At 35.2% G+C, this 24037-nt stretch overlaps 1 protein-coding gene across 1 annotated transcript in view; it reads left to right on the top strand.

The window, feature by feature from the left end:
* NAV3 (neuron navigator 3) overlaps positions 1-24037 on the top strand; it is a 552011-nt gene that overhangs the window by 510907 nt on the left and 17067 nt on the right. The window contains exons 25-34 of the mRNA XM_007947567.1: positions 2299-2420; positions 3428-3448; positions 4166-4338; positions 4606-4671; positions 6063-6216; positions 7426-7600; positions 13781-13878; positions 16891-16986; positions 17254-17422; positions 18575-18810. Of these exons, the coding sequence (XP_007945758.1) occupies positions 2299-2420; positions 3428-3448; positions 4166-4338; positions 4606-4671; positions 6063-6216; positions 7426-7600; positions 13781-13878; positions 16891-16986; positions 17254-17422; positions 18575-18810 (1310 nt within the window). The remainder of the gene's footprint in view (positions 1-2298; positions 2421-3427; positions 3449-4165; positions 4339-4605; positions 4672-6062; positions 6217-7425; positions 7601-13780; positions 13879-16890; positions 16987-17253; positions 17423-18574; positions 18811-24037) is intronic.

The following is a 24037-nucleotide window of genomic DNA, read 5'->3' as shown; positions in this document are numbered from 1 at the left end:
AATAAATAATAAGAAAGAATAAATTTATTCCATAAGTATTTATTGATTGCCTATAACATGCTATACTCCATACAAACCCTAGATATACAATGGTAAACAAAATGGGCATGGTCTTTGTCTCTGTTGAACTTGAAGTCTAGTGGGAGGGCAGACAATACATGGTTGTGCTTGATTGTTGGTGCAGCTGAACATGTATACACAAGTAGTTTCTGTTTCCAAGATGGATAAGGATGGGTGCAATAGAGAGGGTGCTAGGGGACCTACTAGAAGTTGCATAGTCAGAAGGCCTTCTGGCCATAGTAACATTTAAGGAGACACCCCAGGAATAATTGTGAAACCACACTGTAAATATTGAGGAAGGAGCATTCTAGGAGGAACTTGAAGCAGATAAAAGGATTAGTATATTTCTAGAACTAATGAAAGGAAGATAATGGGCAACAGTGAAATAAATAGAACAATTTGAGAAAGGTGTAAGTAGAGATCAGAATATTCAAAGACTTTCAGAAATTTTTTAGGAGTTGGGATATTTTTTTATTCTTAGTAAAGTGAGAATCTAATGGAAGGTCCTAAGTAAGAGGATGATGATGGAGTTTTTCTTTTAAAAAGATAACCCTACTATTTACAAAATGGTTTGATGGTGAGTAAGTTGAATAACTATTCATATCTATCTATCTATCTATCTATCTATCTATCTATCTATCTATCTATATCCCAGTGCCATCCAGTCAATTCCAACTCATAGCGACCCTGTGGGACAGAGTAGAACTGCCCCATAGAGTTTCTAAGGCTATAAATCTTCACAGAAGCAGACTGCCATATCTTTCTGATGGAGATAGCTGCTGGATTTGAACCGCTGACCTTTCAGTTAGCAGCTGTGTATTTAATCACTGTGCCACCACATCTCCTTATAGATATATAGATCTATATGAAGATATACACATATGAATGACATATCCACACATATAGTCATTTATAATGTTTTTAATGTAACCAGTTAACCATCTTACTGTCATGGATCATTTTACTATTAATAACTCAGTCAACTGGAAAAGCTTTTATTTTACACTATTATTTCTATGGAAACTCTTTGAACATTATGTAGTAATTGCTGACATCTTACAGCTTTGACTGAGATTTTTTGCATGGGTAATCGTCATTGATTCCACTTAATTAAAGTAATAGAAATGGCTGAAAAAGCAACTTTACATTAGAAATAATCTTGTAAATTCCCCTAGTGTTTCTACTAACACAGTTTACTTTAAGTAAATAAAATTTCAAATGAAGTTTTAATATCTACAAAAAAAAACACCTCATATTGTATGGAGTGAATAGATACTTTTAAAAAGTGACTAAATATCAAATAATATCATCCTCAAAATATTTTGTGGAACTAGAGAAGCTCTGTAAAACTTTTTAAAGTATAGAGGGGTCATATCACACAACATTTAGCATGATAGATGATGGAATCAGCCAAGCTCTGAGCTTAGCTCCATATTTTCCAGCTCTGTTTTAAGAATAAAATTTGATACTCTAGGGACAGAGTAAGCACAGAGTGAAAGTTGGCCCTATTCTCATTTGTTGCTATCATTGCTATTCCAAGTCGTGGACAGGGATTCTGGATATCATGGAAGACTAGTGCTGCCTTAAATATTTTCTCTGTTTAACTCACGAGCCAGATTCTGTTTCGAGGACCTTCCGCTCTTTGGCTCTTTGACCTTGGTTAAATTACTGAAGTTCCTCACACTTCAGTTTTCTCATCTGTGAAATGAAGTGATTGGTTAGATGACTTCCAAGGTTTGTTTTGGCTCCAGTGTGACATAATTCTATGAAATGGAAAATTAATATATTTGCCTTTGGTAACCTTATTCAAGCACAAATATTAAAAAGACACAATTAATTCTCATCCTATTGTGAGTTTCTATCTACTCTGTGGAACTAATCATTTGGAATAAATCATTTTGGAAGCACTGTTTGATTCAGGTATTTAGTAGAAATCACAAGCATAGCATTTCATTTTTGGACAAACTCTGAACTCATTAAACAACTATTGCTACAGACTTACATCAGATTCCCATTGAATCTTAATGCAGATAACTCAGTTAAGTAAAGCAAATACACTTATATTTCACTGAACTTACAAAACCTTACAACTTACAAAACTTACAAAAAATCATTACTAAATGATCTAAGCAAAGCGTTGTCAACCTTATTAGAGAACTTGTTCTTAGAAAGTCTGAAAGTCATTTTTCCGATTGTGAGTCTTTATGAGCAAATGTGATCCTCTCTATCTGTTGCTAGATCTCCGCATCCGAAGACAGCATTCCTCTGAAAGTGTTTCTAGTATCAACAGTGCTACAAGTCATTCCAGCCTTGGCAGTGGTAATGATGCTGACTCCAAGAAAAAGAAAAAGAAAAACTGGGTAAGACACCATCATTAATCTAATTCAAAAATTTAACATTACACAGTGAGTCAGGATTTTTCCTTTTGGGCTTTAGGGATCAGTAGAAGTTTATAAAGCTTCTCATTCAAATGACTGGCACCTCAAATTCTTCACACATTGCCAAGATCAGTTGGCATTGTGTTGACGAGTATGTGTTTTGGAGTTGGCAGTAAATTTGGGTTTGAATCCCAAGTCTGCCACTTACTGTTTGGATCTTGGCAGATTACTTCACCTTTTTTTGCAGAAGGGGGCAGGAGGGCTAAATATGTTCATCTGTGAAAATAGGTTATTAGTAGAGATGTTATAGAGCTACTGAGGAGAAAAATAAGATTATATAAATAAATGTCTTAGAGCAAAGTTTTATTGTAGGAGTGAAGAAGATGATGATGGTGATGAGGAGGGTGGTGGTGGTGGTGGTGGTGCCTAGAGGTAGTAATGGAGGGAAAAGTAGAGAATTGGAAATGGAGAAAGAGGGAAAAAAAAGAAGCCTTGAGGATACTCTTATCAACAGGGCTTTCAGTGTGAATAAAATAATAAGAAATCACTATTTTAGTGTCTGCTTGATTTTTTTTTTTTTTAACCCACGGGATATAACAAAAACATAGAAATGTACTTTAATGGAACTGTGCCTTAGTTTGCTAGTGATATAACTTATGATAATATTAGGCAATGGCTTAACACTAATAAGCAGAAGATGCTGTCACTGCAAAATGTTTAAAAAACAATGAAGTAAAGCAGTGCTTTGAATACCATCAAACAGAGTAGATTTTAAATATGAACAACTCTTTATGAAACCCAAAACCTAACTGTTAGAAGATATTAATAACATAACTATGAGAGGATAGTACTAGAATGTTTTCTATAAATAATGAAAGAAATATCTTTTTTTTGTTTTAAAAAAATGTTTATGCAGGTAATATTTTAAAATACTGATCAGCCTTCATTCCCTTGATTTGTAATTCCACACTCTTTCATGTTTCTGCAAGGTGAACGCTAGAGGAAGTGAGGTGAATATAAACCTTGGACAATTTGGCATGCATCTATTAAAAAAAAAAAAAGAAAAAAGGAAAAAGAAAAAACCCTACCTTGGCATGAATGCTATTCATTTCAGCAGTAGGCTTTCATACCTTTTAAAAACAGTTTACCTTGTATGTCTTTTCTTTGTGTCTTTTCATTTTAATCTCAAATTTTAAAAGAAAAGTAGTAAAACTACTTTCTGAATAGAGCTGTAGGGGATATCAATTCTGGTTTTGAATGGTCTGGGGACTGAAAATTTGAATAGAAAATTGCAATTAATGAAGTGTTAGGTGAATTTGATTTTGATTTTATTTTGCTTTTAAATTTATACTGTCAGCAAGACATGACTTGATTGTAGCTCTAAAGTGGCCATTTAAAACAAATTGCCTTCAAGGGAGAAGCCTTGGGAATGGAGATCCCTTCAAGGTACTTAGTTTTAAATGAGTGCTCTGACAGCTATGGCCTTGACCCTGCACTATTTAAAAACCTCCCATGTTTGCGCTGTGCTGGATTAATACAAGAAAAAAAAAAAACAAAACACAAAACGCGGTATCATTTATTTTAGAGATACTGTGCTGCATCTGTTAATACTCTGCTTATATGTACTGACCCCAGGCAGTGGCTAGGATGGCACCTGCACACTAACTCCCCAAAGCAGAAGCTACCCAAGTGCAAATAGACAAAGGTAATTTCTGTCCTTTTTTCAGCTGAGAAGCTCATTTAAACAAGCCTTTGGGAAGAAAAAATCCACCAAACCTCCTTCCTCACATTCGGACATTGAAGAGCTTACGGATTCATCCCTTCCAGCATCCCCCAAGTTGCCCCATAATGCTGGGGACTGTGGGTCAGCATCAATGAAGCCCTCACAATCTGCCTCAGCGTAAGTCACTCCATCTGTAGAATGCTGGAGTATTTTTAATAAGGAACTCCAGGCCACGCCCATGTTCATATTCTAAATGTAATCACGGGGTGCCTTCAACGCTGCAGCACCATATCGGTACCAGCATGTCCAGCCTCTTCTTACAAGGCACGACAGCATTTGTTTCTCTTTCATTTTTCCTGTGTTAGAATTTGAGTCTTTATCGCCTTCTCCAGTTCTCTGAACCATTCTTTTCACTCGCATTTGTCTAACTGTGCATATATGCAGGTCACCCCTTGTCTGGCCACCAAAGAAACGGCAAAATGGCCCTGTGACCTACAAGCATAGATCCCGGTAAAATGGAGTGTGATGCATGAAAATTGCTTAGATCTCTGTTCTAACCTCAGTAATGTTTGTTTTTGCTTTTGCTAAAATCCCTCGCATGCATTTCAACAATAAAGACCTTTTCTACCTTTCTGTTTTGAGTAAAATTCAAGACCAAACAACAATCTAGTTTTCTTTACTTTATTCAATAATATAACCTAGCATTTTTGTCGAAGCCCACATTTGGGAGTACAGAAAGAGTAAAGCATTTAGAATGTAGATACCTGTACTCTGATGTTTCTCTCTGTTTTGTGTACTCTGTAATCCAGACATTGTTGTATATGCATGAAAATTCCTAGGAGAGGACTGTCATATCCAGCAGGAGCAATACACATTGGTGCATCATTTTCTCACTGTATATGAAGGAAGAAGACAGCTCTGTCATGTCGTGACCAATAACCTGGTCCTCACAGTTCAAATGGAAAAAAATATTAGTTACTAGAAAATAAATTATTCTGACACGTTTCCTACAAAACAAATAATAAGGATAAAACGCACATGAACTTCAAATAGCCCCAACCAGCCTGTTTCTGTGGGTTGAAACCTGCTATTTAGCTTCATTAGCTGTGGTCTCTGAAATCAGCTGAGCCTACCAGGAAGGTTATATAACACTCATCCATTATTTAAATGTCCACAACTCAACTCTCTCATTTATTTCCCACAATATTTACATTGGATTTTCATGGTAACTGAAAGAAGGTATTGTGGAGGCTAAATAAGGTCATTCCTTACAGTTTTGCCAAGGAAAAATTAAGGTAGTTTTTTGGTTTGTGTGTTTTTGCTTTTTTTTTTTTAATACTTTGTATGTTGCAAATGGATATTTAACGTCCTTGAAAAAGGATAGAATCATAGAAAGTCTATGATTCTTCAGCCCTCTATTTATCAGCAGCAAGGGAATTTTGAGGGTCATTTTATATCCAATAATAGAATTTTCAAGAAGCTCTGGTAGCGTAGTGCCTATGGCATTTGACTGCCGAAAAGAAGGCTGGTGGTTCAAACACACCAGCCACTCCTCAGAAGGAAGATTGGGCAATCTACTTCCATAGTTATACTGCCTCGGAAACTCAAGGAGGGTTCTCTATGAGTCAGGTCCAACTCAACGGCTGTGAGTTTTGAGTAACAGTATTTTCAAACATCAAAAAGTAGAAAGAAAAGATTAAAAGAAAAAGACAGCTACTGTTTTCAATTTTGAGCCTCACATGTTACTGTTTGTAAAACTCTATTTCTCTAGGTTTCGCCAGCCGCAAATAATTCCTATACCTGCTGGGTTATAATGCAGACAGGCTTTTAAAAGAGACATTGCTTTTCATAATCCTCTAGCTTTCCCCAAGCACTGATTTTGTGTTCTTTTCCTTCCTCAGGATCTGTGAATGCACAGAAGCTGAGGCAGAGATAATTCTGCAGTTGAAGAGTGAGCTCAGAGAAAAGGAATTAAAATTAACAGATATTCGGCTGGAGGCCCTCAGCTCTGCCCATCACCTTGACCAGATCCGGGAAGCCATGAACCGCATGCAGGTCAGCTTGGAACACGTACAAGGAAAAAGCAGGAGAGATAAAAAAGGGCTGCTTATTTTCTTCTCGTAGCTATTACAGAAATGTTCCCACTTCTAAACCCACGGTGGAAATGCTCTCTGCTTATGAAATCTTTGTAATTTCTTACTTACTCCATATGGATGGAGGATTGGGTCAAATATAGGGCTGCAGGTAGGATTGTAAACTTGTCAGTTGCTCTCTCAGACCATTCAAGGCACTTGTACTAAAGATTGGATTCAGACTGAGAGCTGAATTTTTGAAGGAACTGGTACAATTCTTGCTCCTTCACTTTTCTATGATTTACCTTTATGTTTGCTGCTTTCTGTTCTTTTTAAATTTGACTTTCAAATACCTTTACCTAGTTTCTTTTGAAAAACAACAGTAATGAACAAACTGCAAAAAGTCAACACAGCTTTCTGAATGTGGAAGTGAGAGTGATGTAAAACGCCATCTGTAGAAGTAAAGCTTTTGTGTTTCACAGAAGCATTTGAAGGCTAAATTCGGAACCAGTCTGTACTCAGCCTAAGTTTTCATTTTATTATTGTAAACCAGTAATCACTGGGTACCACAGAAGACTGAAATAAGAAAAGCTCATTGCAGAACAGATTCATCTGCCACTGTATATATTCATCAGAAGGCTCATGTTTTCATGAGCTTAATGCCCCATTTTGAAAGAACAAAAACTTTTTTAGATGTTAGTTGAGGTTTGGAAGTAATTTTGAATAAGCTCACTTAGATTGTTTTTGTCTTGCTCTCTTTTTCAACTCTTCATGAACTCAAGAGTATTTCAAATGGCATATTATTTGTCTATAAGATTTTAACATTTCTTTTCAAATGAGAAATGTTATGAATTATGCAATTATATTATATTATTATATTATTCTTATTGCAAATAAGAACAAATCCTGGAAAACTCCTCAAGTATATGATATATTCAAGAAATGATAATAAAAATAATCTAATGTATATTTTCTCTATTTGTGAATACATATACAAGTATGTGAGAAACAGAAAAAGTTATTTTTTCTTCTTTTGAAGGAAATACTATTTTATTTACATTTGTTCCTTTAACATGTTATCAAGTACTTTATCTAATAAATTTATTTACTCTGATAAAAGAGTGAGTGTCATGTTCCTCAACCAGCTAGCTCGATTTTTTTCTTTTTCCCATATTTTCCATCTTCACAACAGAATGAAATTGAAATTCTGAAGGCTGAAAATGACCGATTGAAGGCAGAAACTGGCAACACAGCTAAGCCTGCTCGGCCACCGTCAGAATCCTCAAGCAGCACCTCTTCTTCATCTTCACGGCAGTCGTTGGGACTCTCTCTAAACAATTTGAACATCACAGAGTCTGTTACCTCAGGTGATTCTGTGCACACTCCTACCTAAACCAAGCATGCCTATGATATAATGGGGATGGCATGGCCAGCCTAGGATTTGGAGGCGTTCACTCACCAGCATTCTCTCCCACACCCTCTTAAAAATGTTAACACCCTATTTCTCAGAAATAGTCCTATTTTTCTCTTACAAATATATCCTACCTTTTTAAGAACATGATCTCTAAGGCTTTCCTTTACTTTTTCACAGAAAATGTCCTTTTAAAATTACAAGTCACTTGCTACCGTCGAGTCAGATCTGACTTACATGGTAATGAGTGAGTTGTAATTTTAAAAGGACATTCTCTGTGAAAAAGTAAAGGAAAGCCTTAGAGATCATGTTCTTAAAATGACTTGTGCTTAAGAACGTACTTCCTCCTTTATTATGAATACAATGAGGAAACGAATACTCTCACTGATCATCATTAGTATTCATGAATATAATAATAACCTCATGCAATTCATAGTGTTTAGATAGTACGAAATTCATTTACTTGTGTGTAGTTATTTCTAGATTAGGCTATATGTTCCTACATGGTGTTGCCCATAGAGACCTACATTATCCAACTCTATTAAATTTTCAATAAACAAAAAGAATATACTGGCTTCTGATATTGTATTCAATGATACTAATGATGGAATGTGGGTATGGTGTTGATTCAATTGCAATTAGACTCATGTGGCAAATATTTTTATCTTAGTATCTAATTAAATATGGTGCAGAATCACCTTGTGTACAGGATTTATTTAGGAAAAATTTAAATGAGGTTTAAATGTGATAATTATAAGAAATCTTGGTGGCAGTGCTTGAGCACTCAGTGCTAACCAAAAGGTCAGTGGTTCAAACCCACCAGCCACTACAAGAGAAAGCTGTGACAATCTTCTTCTGTAGATTGTACAGCCTTGGAAACCCTATAGGTCAGTTCTACCCTGGCCTATCTGTCACTGTGAGTGAAATTGGCTTGACGCAGTGGGTGGTATTTACAAGGCACAACCACCAGATGACGCTTGAAAATAAAAAATATATATATTCCTGGGTAACTAGATTCTATTCGAGAATTGAGACTCTTTCCTGCTTGCCTTAAATAACAATAAAATTTAGAAGAAGAAGAACAAGAAGACAACTAAAATTTAACAATATGCTGATATTGATTACATTTTCAGTTTTTCTGAAAGATGCAAAAGAATCACATCTTTTGTTTGTAACGTCAGAATTTTCAGGCTGTAATTATTGATCTGATTTTACAAAAACACAAAAATTATGAACATTTTTTATAAATTATGTTACATCTTCCCTTCAAAATGTAAAATGGAAACCTAAATATATACTTGTCTTCATCTTTTATTTTTAAATTTTAAAACATGTAGTGGGGCTTGAGGGAATGATTTGAAGAGGAAATAAGTTTTAGGAACAAGCTTCAAGTAAAGTTAATGTTAAAGGCCAAGAAAAACAGAGGTATTTCAGAATTACATGAACTTACAGATAATCATGTAAAAAAGACTGTGGGAATAAATGACAATAGCTTTATAGTGTTCCATACTCTTCAAAAGATACCCAAAAAAAAAAAATGAGATCTGTAGAATCTGAGAGTTCTGAGAAAAATCATAAGTGTTGTCTCCTTGGAGATGAACCTGACAGAGAAGTGAAGTAGCTTCTACACCTAATTGCAACCAGTGCACATTTGTGTCCCTGGCTTGATTCCTAAAGAAAGAAAAGGGATCATAGTTTACAGAATCATTTAAAATGCTACTTGACATGCAGGATTTTACTGCCTGTGCTCCGTGATTTTGTTTTACTCTCTATGTAAACATAAGATTTGGGGGAGACCAGAGTGATATTAAAGTAATGTAGAGAGAACAAACATACAAAAACAAAGCCAGAGTAAATATTCAGGGAAGACTAAAAATTATAAAGGAGCTCTGGTAGCATAGTGCCTAAGGCACTTGACTGCTAACCAGAAGGCTGGTGGTTCAAACCCATCAGCCACTCCTCAGAAGGAAGATTGGGCATTCTACTTCCGTAGTGATACCGCCTTGGAAACCCAAGGAGGGGTTGCTATCAGTTGGGTCTGACTCAATGGCACATAACAACAACAACAGAAATTATAAAGATACATGTAATATCAAGGAATTATTTTAATCAGCATCATTTTAGAATGTTTATGTCCATCAGACTTAACCCCTCTATGGACCATAACTGAGAATTTGTGCCTATTTTTAAGGGGAAGAGGCAATTTTGAAGATAACTTTTTTCAAAAATGTACTATTTCAATTACCCATTTCATCATTCATGTATATTCCTATATAATTTCATTTCATTGATTATTTCTCAATAATTATGCTTTTGTCTGAACTAAGAAAACAGAAATAAATCTAATGATTAGAATACTGTTATTTAGTGAAGTAAAGCTTTGCAAGTCAGAAATGCTTTATGCTGGGGATTTTTAAGAGAAAGCTTTCCAGGGGTCATGATTAATAAAGGAAAGAAGTAGCAGGGAGAGAAGATAATTGACAAATGTCCTGTTCTTGAAATATAACAGGTTTATTCCACACGTCCAATAAAGGTAGACTTTTGAAAAGCATTCAGGTTTTGTCAGAATTTCTCTTCACTGTTACCAGAATGACAGATTTTTATTTTTCCTCTATAATAACTTATTTTCCATATATATATATATATATATATATATATATATATATATATATAATCATCACCTCATTCTTCTTACTTTTCCCTGGAGTTGTTTCTTTAGGTGATCATCACCTTCCATCAAAATAATGTGAACGGGTGGAGACCCAGAGCGATTCATAATGTGATCCTCCTACTGTCCATAGAAAAAGTTAATATAAACATCTAGAGAAAATGAATAATGGCCAGAACAGCTAAACAAAGTAAACACTGAGAAAGTGTTTTAAAAGCCTTATCTCTTTTACTGTTCTATATAATCCTAAGAAGTAGCTGTTGTATTAGCCCCATTTTATAGATGAAGAAACCAAGACTTAGGAAAACAACAATAATAATTTGTACAATAATAGTCCCCCCTTAGCTCTGGTAGCATAGTGCCTAAGGCATTTGATGGCTAACCACAAGGCTAATGATGCAAACCCACCAGCCAGTCCACAGAAGGAAGGTCAGGCAATCTACTTCCATAGTGATACTGCCTCAGAAACCCAAGGAGGGGTCACTATGACTCAGGTCCAACTCGCTGGCAGTGTGTTTGGTTTTGTGTTTACCTGCAGGAGGGTATGTTCCAAGACCCCTCAGTGGATGCCTGAAACCATGGATAGTACTGAATCCTATATATACTATGTTTTGTTTTTTCCTATACAAACATACCAGGGAGCTCTGGTAGCATAGTGGCTAAAGCACTTGACTGCTAACCAGAAGGCTGGGGTTCAAATCCACCAGCCACTCCTCGGAAGGAAGGTTGGGCAATCCTACTTCCGTAGTGATATTGCCTCGGAAACCCAAGGAGGGGTCGCTATGAGTCCGGGCCGACTCGACGGCACATAACAACAAACATACCTATGATAAAGTTTAATTTAGCAGTTAGGCACAGTAGGAGAACAGCAATAACTAGTAATACAATGGAACAGTTATTAAGTAAGATAAGGGTTACCTGAACACAAGCACTGCAATACCAGGACAGTCAATCTCCTAACTGAGACAGGGGCTAAGTGACTAATGGGCAGGTAACATATACAGTGTGGGCAAATGGACAAAGGGATCACTCACATCCTAGGTGAGACAGGGCATACAATTTCATTGTGCTGCTGAGAATGGTGCACAATTTAAAAATGATCAATTACCTATTTCTGAAATTTTCCATTTGTTAATTTTGGTCCGCTATGGACTATGGGTAACTGAAACTGGAAAGAGAAACCACAGATAAGCGGAGACTACTGAACAAGATCTTGCAGCTGTCTTTGGCATAGGTACTTCTCAAACCCAGTACTAGATAAATCTAGTGACTGACCTATTATCTACTATATTAATTTAGCTTTAAATAGCCACATATATAAAAGTCAAGGGTATTCATTCACTCGTTTATTGCTAAATATTTACTTATAGGAGGAGAAATTTCTATTTTAAGCATAAATTTTAAGAGTGGTATGAAATTAATAGAATGTTCCAAGGCAAACTTAAACAGATATGTGGATCAGGAATCATGTTAAACCCCTTCACATGGACTACTGGGCTATATATGATTTGACCCTTACCTACTGCAGCATCACTTCCTAACTCTGTCCACTTTGGTCTCCACTCTTTTAATACCCTGCATGCCTGTCACTTCCTTCAGTACAACCAGCTCCTCCATCAAGGTTTATGAACTTGTCTTGATGACTGAACTTCTCTTTTCCTGACACTTCACGTGCCTTATGGTCTTGCTCCAAAAGTTACCTCCTCAAGGAACCCTTCCAGAGCCACATACCTATCTAGAGCAGGCTGTCTTCACTTACTTTCTGTTTCTTGCACTGTTTATTTCCTGAGTAGCAATTAACATGTTCTGAAATTAGCTTAGAATGTATACTCCGAAAGAGCAGGGAACTCATGTTCCTTCTAATCTAGTATTCATCCTCAATACCCAGAACAGCTCCTGATATCTATTATTTTTAATATAATTATGTTTTTAAAATATTTGTTAAATATTTATGAACACTTATGACAATTGAGAACAGCAATCAAGAAGTTATTTGGCCATAAACTCCATGTTTCTAGAACAGCAATGGTGAGACACTCTAAACTTCTGGGGGAAAGTCATAGAGTTAAAGTCACACTTAAAGAAGACTTCCTTTTGAGTGGGCTAGGCAAAAAGGTAGAATGTTGTAAGAATGCTAGCCTGACACATGATTAAATTCCAATACAGGAGCTCCTCTTTCATGATTTAAAATATTCTAGCCAAAATCTCCCTGTTGTTAGATTGTTATTATTGAAAAGCAATATTTTAGTCTTTCTTTTTCAAAATACCATATTTTTATTGTTCAAGATAATAGATATCATTCCATTTTCAGAAGCCATTCTATTAAATTGTTCTTTACATGACGTTAAGGAGGCCTGGTGTTCCAGTGGTTAAGCTCTCTGCTGCTAACCAAAGAGTCGGGAGTTGAACTCACCAAGTGCTCCAGGAAAAAGATGTGGCAGTCTGCTTCTGTGAAGATTACAACCTTAGAAGCCCTGTGGGGAAGTTCTACAGTGTCCTATAGGGTCACTGTTAGTTGGATTGACTTGAAAGTGACTACAATGGGTTCCATGATGTTATAGTTACAGCACTTTCAGACTAGTTGAGTCCTCCCTTTCCCATGCATGTGTACTGTCCAGCACATAACTGAGTTTCCTTTGTCCACAGAACACTATCTTAGTATTAAGCATGACTCCATAATAATGACATTGTCAAAGGAAAATATATATTTGGAATACTTTGCCTTAATAATTCCCCAAATTGTTAATGTAGTATAATATGTTTTGAAAACTAATTTTTAATCATATTTAAAGGCTGTACTTTAAAGGTTAGCTAGCTTTATCATACTTTTTTAATTCTTAGCTTATTGTTAGAAATACTATTTTGATTTTGCAACTATAAGCGTACAGGGTACAGGAGAGGAATAGTTAATATACTTCTGTAGGAAAGTACAATGCATGGGTTGAAATCAGTAACAGAACCTAATAATTATGAGTATAATGTAAGCCATAGTACAACTGAAAGTGGACCGAATGCTTGAAAATAATTTGATTTGACAGTCAGTCTCAGCACGTTTGCATACATAAATTACATGGGTATTTCTTGGATATTTTAAGTTGGACAGGAAAATCTGATTGCTTTTCAGTTTGTCATGTTTATAATCGTGATTGAATATGACTCAGGTATTACTCAAACCTGTGTGTAATGAAAAAAAAAGCCTCTTATTTTCTCATCTAATGGCAATGGCCCAATACTTAGGTGAAGATGGTTAGAAGTAGAAATAAGTTCTTAGAAATTTTAATACAGCCATGGTAATAGATCATCTTGAAAACATGAGGTTTCCAATCAGTGAGGTTAGAATTACAAGCAAAAAGGCTACCTAGTCCCACTGAAACATATAATACTTTGAGGGAGAAAACAGTTACAACAAACAATATAATTGATGGTACTCAGTTATGTGTTGTGTGTTTCTCTTTTAAATTTCGATAGATATTTTACTAGATGATTCTGGTGATGCAACTGGACATAAAGATGGCCGCAGTGTGAAAATTATAGTCTCCATAGGCAAGGGCTATGGTCAAACAAAGGTATTTCTTTCATCTTAAATTCCTTATTATAAAAGGCTGAGAATTACTATGAGTCAAATGTATTTTATATTTTAGTATTTGTCATTGTGTGTACACTATGAAAGATATTTGCCTTGGCATTATTTTTATGTTATACAAGAATGTTTAATGTTATACAAGAATGAAATTTAAGGACACTAGAAGTTACATCATCATCTAAGCAGAACCCTATCTCATATGTATCTTGTGTTAATTCTCTGTAAACAATACTGTTAATTCCATATCCCCTTAAGTTCCACAACTGAAAACAAAAGTTGCTTTCTTTCTATAAGCATCTTATCTAATATACTCTTTCCATATTACTTATAGATTATAGGCATGCCTCATAGATATTGCAGGTTTGGTTCCAAACTGCCACAATAAAGCAAACATCACAATAAAGAAATTCATACAAAATTCTTTTTTGTTTCCCAGTACATGTAAAGCTATATTTATACTATCCATTAGTCTATTAAATGTGCAATAGCATAGTGAAAAAATTTTAAATATTGTGAGAATAACTAGAATGTGACACAGACACATGAGTACATGCTGTTGGAAAAATGACTTGTTCAATGCATGGTTGCCACAAACCTTCAATTGGTTTAAAAAAAAAAAATGAAGTACGATAAAGCAAAGCACAATAAAATGAGATGTGGCTGTAGATGTAATGTTTATGATATGTATTAACATGTTGCTAGAACTGTCAGCCTGATCTCTGTGCGAAGAAAAGACTATAAGCTTTATGAATTTTTAGACACCAGAAGACGTATTTTCTACCGAGCTCACTCAGCATGAAGATATCCCATTGAAGCTACATGTCTGTATCATTTTTAAGCATTTCATTTTTTCTGAAATTAAATATTGCCTTTAAATTGGCAATTCCATTCTGAATCTACCCTTTCCTTAAAAGTAAAAGGATTCTTTTCAGTTGCACTTTTTATTTGAGTAGGAGCTCTGGTGGCATAGTGCTTAAGGCTTTTGACTCTAACCAGAAGGCTGGCAGTTCAAACCCACCAGCCATTCCTGGGAAGGAAGGTTGGGCAATCTACTTCCATAGTGATACCACCTCGGAAACCCAAGGAGGGATCGCTGTAAGTCCAATCTACTTGATGGCAGTGAGTTTGTCTTTTTTTGTTTTCACTTGAGTGGCAAAAGTTACAAATTTGTTAATAAGCCCCCCTTTTTCCCCCATATCAAATAAAATAAATGTCTTTAGAATTTTGAAGTAATTGTGGTATTTAGGTTTGAAAACATCTTGGGATATTACTGGTGGATTTTTACACTAAGCAAAAGTTCCTAAGACTCTAGTGCTATAAACTTACTGCTTGAGCTGCAGTCTTGTACCTGCTTTTCCCAAGTGGTTATTTATATGACAGAGTATAATAGACTCATGAAAGCCTCAACCATCTCTAATTTAAAAGCAACTCTTTATAAAGTATTGTTTAAGTGTATGTTTTAACTGGGTCATAATCACACTGAAAAACAAGTTTTCTTTTCTTAAAATAGCTTAAAAATACAATGTCTTTGAACATTTTTTTCTAGTAATGCTTAAATAATTAAAACATGTGCACACTGATTTGGCTGTATATTTCTTCACTTTTTCTGAAGAGCACACTGACTTCAGACTCAGATGATATCTAAATAATTGATGGCAATAATAATTTACATTTACAGGGTTAAATATTATAGAGGAGAAACTAAGGTCACACTTTTTAATTAGCTGGTAGGGAATGTATGTTGTAGAATCCACTATCTTCTAACATCTGACCCAGTAATTATTTTGTCATTCCTTAAAGACTTTGTAGGTGATGACTAGAACCAGGAATGTAGTATACCAAACCAAACTCATTGCCATCAAGTTGATTCCAACTCATGCAAACATCACTGGGTTGCCAAGGCTGTAAAATTTGCTTAAGCAGACTACCTCATCTTCCGTGGAGTACCTGGTGGGTTAGAACCACTGACATTTGGTTAGCAGCCAAATGCCTTAACCACTACACCACCAAAGCTCCTGGAATGTAGTATATCAACTATTTAATTGTATCTAATGGCCACTCCTTGGAAGGAAGTTTGGGCAATCCTACTTGCGTAGTGATACTGCCTCAGAAACCCAAGGAGGGGTCGCTATGAGTCGGGCCAACTCGACAACCAAACAGCAACAACAACGACAATGTTATCATGATGACTATTCCATGTAATCATTTCCAATTATCATAAAAAAGGGCTCTAGTCTAACTGTAGTCCAGTTAGACTACAAAAACTGAATTATTTACTTTTCCAATATATAGAAACTCTTCAAAATATCTTCTTACAAAGAAAGATGAATTTGGGGCCATTACTTTTATTGTAAAAATGCTTTGCTTAACAAAATGTGTCCTGCAGGATTCCCTTGTACTTCTTTTAACAATGAATTTTCTAGTAAATCAAAAAATGGGAACTGTTTTATAAATATGTAAATGTGATACAGCCATAGATAATTTTTTTTAAGCTGCATTGTATTTTAGAGATAATCTAAGTTAATAAATTTGAAAACTGAGTTTGAGATTTATCAAAGATAAGATCACAGAACAGTATGCTGAAGTTCTGGGACTCATGTAGTACATTCTACTTCATCCCTATCAGCAGTTCCCTTCTACCAGGCTGCTTCCCTTCGTGACTGCACCACTGCATTATAACAGAAAACGGCTCTTTCTGTTCCCTGCCCTTTCAGTCTACTGATCAGGTTCATGAATCAGCTTTCCTTGATGTACCACTTTTTCTGATCTCATTTTTTCTTACTGTTGTTGCTGCTGTAACTTTGGTAGGTTGGTTGGTTATTTTATGGGGGTGTTTTATTCAATCAGTCATGTATGTGTTTACTATAAAACCCATAGGCTTAATTAATATTTTACTCCTAGTCACTAGCTACTTTAATAAGTTTTAGAAGAAAATGTAGTAATAATATTAGATACACAGTTGGATTTTATTTTGTTTTATTTTGTTCTTATTTAGGATCAGAAATCTCAGGCATATTTGATAGGTTCCATTGGTGTTAGTGGAAAAACCAAGTGGGATGTCTTAGATGGTGTAATTAGACGTCTCTTTAAGGTAAGTTGTGCAATGTGACTGATATTAATGTTCAACTGTGTTTCATTGCAGAGTTTCCATTCTAGCTTGGGCACATCTGCCTTTGCTCTCCTCCATTTCAAATATTAAAGAAAGCTTTCTCTCTTCTTACTATCTGATAAAACAGTTCTTATAGCATCCATTTCTAAAATTCTTGACAGCTGGCTTCATATTCCCATGAGTTTTTTGATTTGTTGTAGATGAGTTGAACTGCTGTTTTGACTTTCCTTTTTGTGTGTACCATTTTAGGAGTATGTGTTCCGAATTGATACATCCACTAGCCTTGGTCTGAGCTCTGACTGCATTGCTAGCTACTGTATAGGAGATTTAATTAGATCTCACAGCCTAGAAGTGCCTGAACTGCTGCCTTGTGGATATCTTGTTGGAGATAATAACGTCATCACTGTGAACCTGAAAGGTAAAAAGAAAAAGGAAAGACAAATGTTTTTCTATTTACTTTTGTTACAAACATTTTTCTCTTTTGAAGTTTCCCTTCAAATTGTAACTTTAAAAGTTGTGTTAAGCACTTTTCTGTTAACAATTTTGGTGTGAAATGAACCATACTGGGTTTTTTAAAGAAACACTAAAATCCTATTATCACACTAAAATTCCAGTTAATGAAATTCTTTGAGTCCTGGAATATGAAAGTTGAAATATAATTTTGAAAATTCCCAAAAACTCACAAAAAAAGAATGTGTTTCAAACAACTTCAAATTTCTAGGTTTTCTCCATTAGCATTTTACCTTTAGAGAGGATTCAAAAATTTTATTGTATATTGAAAAGCAATATAGTCATTGCAGTATCTCTGATTTCAAAATAATTGTCCCCAACAAATACCTTATGGGGATAGAGAATGGAAATTGAGTACTAGGAAGGAAAAATTCTGTCTTCTTTGCTTTAGATGATATGAGAAATGATAAATTGTTGTTGTTGTAACAGAAGTATACTTTATTCAGTAATTCCTTTTTCATATAAAAGAATCAGTATACACCTAAGTAAACAATGGGCTAATGGGGAGTTTGTCAGTATTTGATTTTATGATTATAGTAATTGGATTAGTAAAACATGACACTATTACTTCCTTTCCTGATTCTTTGCCAATCAAAATTTGCGTTCTTCAAAAGCTTAAGTGATTTTACAGCTGGAAAATTGAATGAAATATAGAAATAAATAGAAAGGAAACAGTAATAAACATATACATATATATACACACATATACATATATATGTTTTATGCATATTTATAATCTTCAGATTTATTCTTAACAAAATTAGCATCTCAAAGGCATACAAGAATTTATAATAGAATTTATAGTAATAAAATGTTTCTGGAGCAAAAATAGTGAAAAAACAGCTTGCTTTCATTTGTATGTTAACTCTGCCTTAATAATGATATGTTTGCTGATTTAAAATGACACCACATCTTTATGGTTTAGAGAGATCAATAAAAGTGTTTTGCAAGGGCTGCATTCCCACTATTAACATAGCTCTGTTGTTGGTTGATACTATATTCTAAATTCTAGTTTCTATAGTACAATAACTCATGCTGTTCCTTTTGTTTCTTCCTTCAGGCGTAGAAGAAAATAGTCTGGACAGTTTTGTTTTTGATACGCTAATTCCTAAACCAATTTCCCAAAGGTACTTTAACTTGTTGATGGAGCATCACAGAATCATACTCTCAGGACCAAGTGGTACTGGAAAGACTTATTTAGCAAACAAACTTGCTGAATATGTAATAACCAAATCTGGGAGAAAAAAAACAGAGGATGCAATTGCCACTTTTAATGTGGACCACAAGTCAAGTAAGGTAAGTCATAAAATCCTAAGAGAATGGGTATAGTTTATCCATTGGTGTTTTAAGCAATTAAGTCTTTAGATTATGTGAGACTTCCATATTGTACACGGAAAAAAAGGAATTCGCTCCTTTGACTAAAACTAGACTCTGGCAGATGACAAGCCCTGTTCAATGTATTTGAAAAAGATTCAACAGCATTCAGCTAGTGAATATTCAAGGAGCTCTGGTGGCTCAAGCGTTAAGTGCTAGGCTGCCAATTGAAAGGTCTTCTGTTGAACCACAAGCAGCTCCACAGGAAAAAAAGACCTGGTGATCTGCTTCCTTGATTACATGATTACAGACTGGGGACCTTCATGAGGAAGTTCTACACTGTTAATAGGGTCACTGTGAGTCAGAATCGACTCCATGGCACACAACAACAACGTCAGGTACTCCACAAGGCATTGAGGCTCTACAGGAAAAATGACAAGGTCACAGCTATTTGATTTCTCTTAGATTTTCTTTTGTGAAGTGTTAGAGTTGACTAGGTCTCTGCAAAGTATAATAGAAGCAATAGAGAAGAATAACTCCTCCTGGAGGAATTAAGAGCTCTGGTAGCATAGTGCCTAAGGCATTGGGCTACTAACCAGAAGGCTGGTGGTTCAAACCCACCAGTTACGCCTCGGAAGGAAGACTGGACAATCTACTTCTATAGAGATACCTCCTCAGAAACCCAAGGAGGGGTTGCTGTGGACTTAAGATCAGTGAGTTTGGTTTCATTTTTTGATTTGGAGGAATAAGAGCTTTACATGAAAGGCAATACATAGTCTGAATCTTAACAGATAAGTGGGAATTGATTAGGGTGCTGCAGGAATAGGAGTTTGGGAATAGAATATTCTAGGCAGAAGTTCCATGAGCACCAAACAATTTACTTACGTCACATAACCATTAGCTTTTTACTTAAGAAACTTAGGAAACTGAACACTTCCATTTTACCATCTATTGAGGTCTAAATTGTGCCATAATAATCAACACAAACACTCTCAGCTATTAAATAGACTAGAAGGAGCCAGGACTTTTATACATTCTGAGTAAAATACAGAATTCTAAAAATGAAATGCATTATTCCTAACACTACACTATTTTTTCCCTGTAATTATTCATTACAGTCTGAATCAATTCAGTCTAAGTTTGTCTTGCAAAACTGCAACTGTTACAAGCAATAACTTGAGAACTTCAGATGATACCAGGTCATGGTTTTTCCCAAAGGTAACCTGCTTAGAAGATTTAAACAGACCCAATATTTCAGAAACTTTAGACCTGAACATTCAAAATTAAAAAAAAAAAGGATTCCTAACAGTTTTCCAGATTCATTGGATTCTTGAAGAAAACTAGACATAAACCTCAGTGAACAAAAAGTACTTAATGGAGCAGCTCATTAAGGCCTTGACAATGATCAGCTGTGGAATCTTGGGCAGATCACTGAATTTGTTCAGGCCTCAGTTTCCTCAGCTATAAAATGAGAATTATAGTAGGATTGTGGTAAAGACTATATGAGTGTGTATATGGTGGGAGGAGGAGGGGTATGAGAGAGACAGAGAGAGAAAGATTGAGACAGAACAGCACAAGTGTTAGTATAACATAGTATGAGGTCATCTGCAATTATTCTTGACAGTCGTTGGCCACCAATAACTCATTCTTATACAAATAACTCTCTCACACACACCTTTGTTCAAAATTGTCTTGTATGCACTCTTCAAGGAGAGCAATGGCAAACAAAGCTCAAAGAGATATCTTAAACTTAACTAAATATGGTATGTGAATTCCATATACTTCCTTGGAACTCAGCACTGTTCAAATTGTGTTTGTACAACCTATGGTCATTTCAACTAAGAAGACATGGAAGCTGAGGCAGAATATTTGACTCTTCTCTGAGCAAAAGGAGGAACAGCACGATTGTTTGCGCTCTTCAGCCTGCATGTTTAATGCCTCCTGTGAATTCTGTATCCTCATATCTTTATATAAAAGCCTTTTAACACATTTTTTTCTTTCAGCTGAAAAAGATAAAAGCTTCGAGGTCCCTTAGTCATCCTCAGTGTTCTCTTTGGTTTTTCCTCTATTTTGATTTGAGAGAACTCTTCAAAAAAAAAAAAAAGTGGGAAAAAGTGGTTAGAAAATAAAAGTAGAGTGGATTTATTACATAGACCCAGGGATTTTAATAAAGTTTGATATCACTTAAAATTAAATTTTGAATAAAATAAATTTAATTTGGACTTCATTTAAAAAAACGAAGGAAATACATGTTAAATGGTTGTTGTCAAGGATATAAATTGACATACTAAAATAAAGTTGATTAATTTACATTTATTATGTTTCCCTCTTCCAAAAAGTCTACTGTTATATTCTCTTTTCATATCAGTTTAAAAAGTGGTTAGTGCTTAGAGATGTTCTTAATCAATAATCATATGTGAATGTCCTTTTAAACATTTTGATCAAATGTTTCCAACACTCTTATGTTCTGCTTTTTCAGAAGAAGACCATTTGTGCCATTATTTGGTCAGCTCAGTTTTTGAAATAGCAAAATAATGAAAAATCAAGCATTGCCAAGACTGTTTGAACAGAATTAATGATGGTAGGAAACAGTAATAGGAAAAAAATCCATAGATAAATCACATGGGATCCAGCACCAAGAAAACAAAATATAACTGAACAAATGTTTATTGTTTCCTTTATGTTTGTAAGATATGAATGGGCTGTCAGTAATGCTGGATACAGAGTTATTGGCAGAGAATTTGGCCAATTCCTGCCAAATTGTCAGAGAATATGCACTTTGGATTTTTTTGGAGGGTGGGCAGGGAAAGCGGGAGAAGGTAAGAGTGATACAGAGGAAAAGGGGTGGCAAGCTGAGATTGTGTTAGGGATAGCTACTGACAGTATAAAATTACTAAAATAAAATGAGAATGAAGAATGAAATAAATCCTTTCTTTGAAAATATTCAAATGAAGCTGTGTAATTTCTGATGTGCTGTTTGCTGTGCCATAGATAGCACTGGAGAAAACCGAAAAGCACTTACTGATTCAAAAAAAAAAAAAAAAAAATTAAACTATGAACTACCAGATGACAAGATCTTTTCATGTTTTTTGATACCTCTGCATTTTATATTCCATCCTTTTTCCCACTCTCCAAAGCCTCCCTCAAGGGGCCAGCCGGAATATTTTGATTGAGAAAAGTACACATAAACAATTATCCTTAGTGACATTTGATATAGCAGGCCCAGAAGGCTAGAGATGGGGTAGTAAAGAGTACATAGCCAGCTGAATCCACTTGGAATGCTAAGTGGGAAGAGATCTGAAAACTAGACTTGGCAGATTCATTTTTCAGTGTGTCTGAAGTCAAAACCAGAGGAAGCAATGATCAACAGTTTTTATATAACTACTGGGATCTTGTATATTTTTCAAAATATGGTGTTAATCTCATTATTAATGTCCACACAGATGTAACTTTTTATTCTGCCATAACTTTTCACCGTGAAACTTTTGATGGCACTGCATCTATACTTCAATTTAAGATTTTACCCCATTCAAGCAAGAATGAGGATCATGAAGTGATTTCAAAAAAACCCTTAAGTTATGTGACAAAATTCTGTGTACATCCAACTGGTCCATAGCTTTCATCAGATTCCCAAAAGGATCTGCTGTCCCAGGATGAGAGAGAGCCACATTAGAATCCAATGGACATGTTCTTACCAAATTCACTCACTGATTTCTTAATTACCAAATTTAATGCCTCTGCTTCTGTTCTCTCCATCTTTAACTTGTGTATAGTGAGTTGCTACTGTTGACCTCCCCCTTCAAGAGACTCTTCTGATATTCGTGATTTGCACTCTCTCCTTGTTTTCTTCCTTCTCTCTAGTAAGCTCCTTCTGTCATTTTTTCTGACCACTTTTCTGTAGCCTACTAGTTAAATGAAAAAAATCCCCCAACATTCTGTTCTCTCTTATTTGTATACTCATCTGAATGACAACTATGACTTCACCTACCACTCCAAATGGAAATTATAAGCCATGTCCACACTCCCCATAGTAGGCCTAAGTTTCTAATAGCTTACTAATTTGTTTCTATTAGCCTACTAAGATATATGTTTAGAAATGTCAATTTACGCTCTGATAAAATTATCATAAATTCATCCTCTTCCATTCATCTCCACCATTACCATCCTTGCACTCAGATTAACACACACTATCACATGGACTACTCTACCTTTCTAAATGCTTGATCTACACTCTCCCTTAAACTTTCTTCCTCTCCTTTCCTGACCTTGTCATTTCACTATATGACAAACTGAGTAGGTTTTTATGTTTAAAATCTGATCACATCAAAATCCTTCAATTCTTTCCTGTTGCTTTCTACATTAGATCAAAAGTCTTCCCACACTTTCACATGCCTATGAAGTTTTGTAGTCTTTCTTGGCTTTAATTATGTCAGTATTCTCTTAACTGGATTCTTCTATTCTTCTTTTCCCAGTATACTTAACACACTATTAGACTGTTATTCTAACTATGCTCTTCAGATTCCCAGAACATACAATACTTTTTCATTGCCTACAGGAAAAGTACAGTGATCTTTCCAATTTATTCACTACAACTGACTTTCACAAACCATGTACTATTAGGTATATATTCTCTCTATTCAGAATGCTCCTCTCCCAACTTTAGGCATCAAAACTTTACAAAATCTTAAAAATAGAGCATTAATGGCAAATTATACCATTACTTAAAAATCTTTCCAAGCAGTTATAAGTAATCTTCATATGCTCTGATGAAAATCTTTGGTCTATACTTTTTTGAAGTAATATATTATTTTCAACAATGAATTACAGTTATACATGTTCATGTCTAGGAGCTCTGGTAGCATAGTGCCTAAAGCACTTGACTGCTAACCAGAAGGCTGGCAGTTCAAACCCCACAGCCACTCCTCAGAAAGAAGATAGGGCAATCTACTTCCATAGTGATACTGCCTTGGAAACCCAGGGAGGGGTTGCTATGAGTCGGGTCTGACTGAGCGGCACATAACAACAACAACAACAACATATTCATGCCTAATGTTCTGTTCTGGGCCTTAAACTTCTTGGATGCTTTTTCTATTTCTAATTAATTATTCTGTAGTTCACATTTCCATTTCTCTTGATAAATAAATTGTTCACCACTGAAAATTAAAATAAATTGTTCACAGTTGCTTATTTAGCAAAATCTATACTTGTG

Source organism: Orycteropus afer, unplaced genomic scaffold (assembly GCF_000298275.1).
Source record: "Orycteropus afer afer isolate SDZICR_OR568_19922 unplaced genomic scaffold, OryAfe1.0 scaffold00190, whole genome shotgun sequence".
NCBI lineage: Eukaryota > Metazoa > Chordata > Mammalia > Tubulidentata > Orycteropodidae > Orycteropus > Orycteropus afer.
This window is presented reverse-complemented; position numbering and strand designations above follow the sequence as displayed.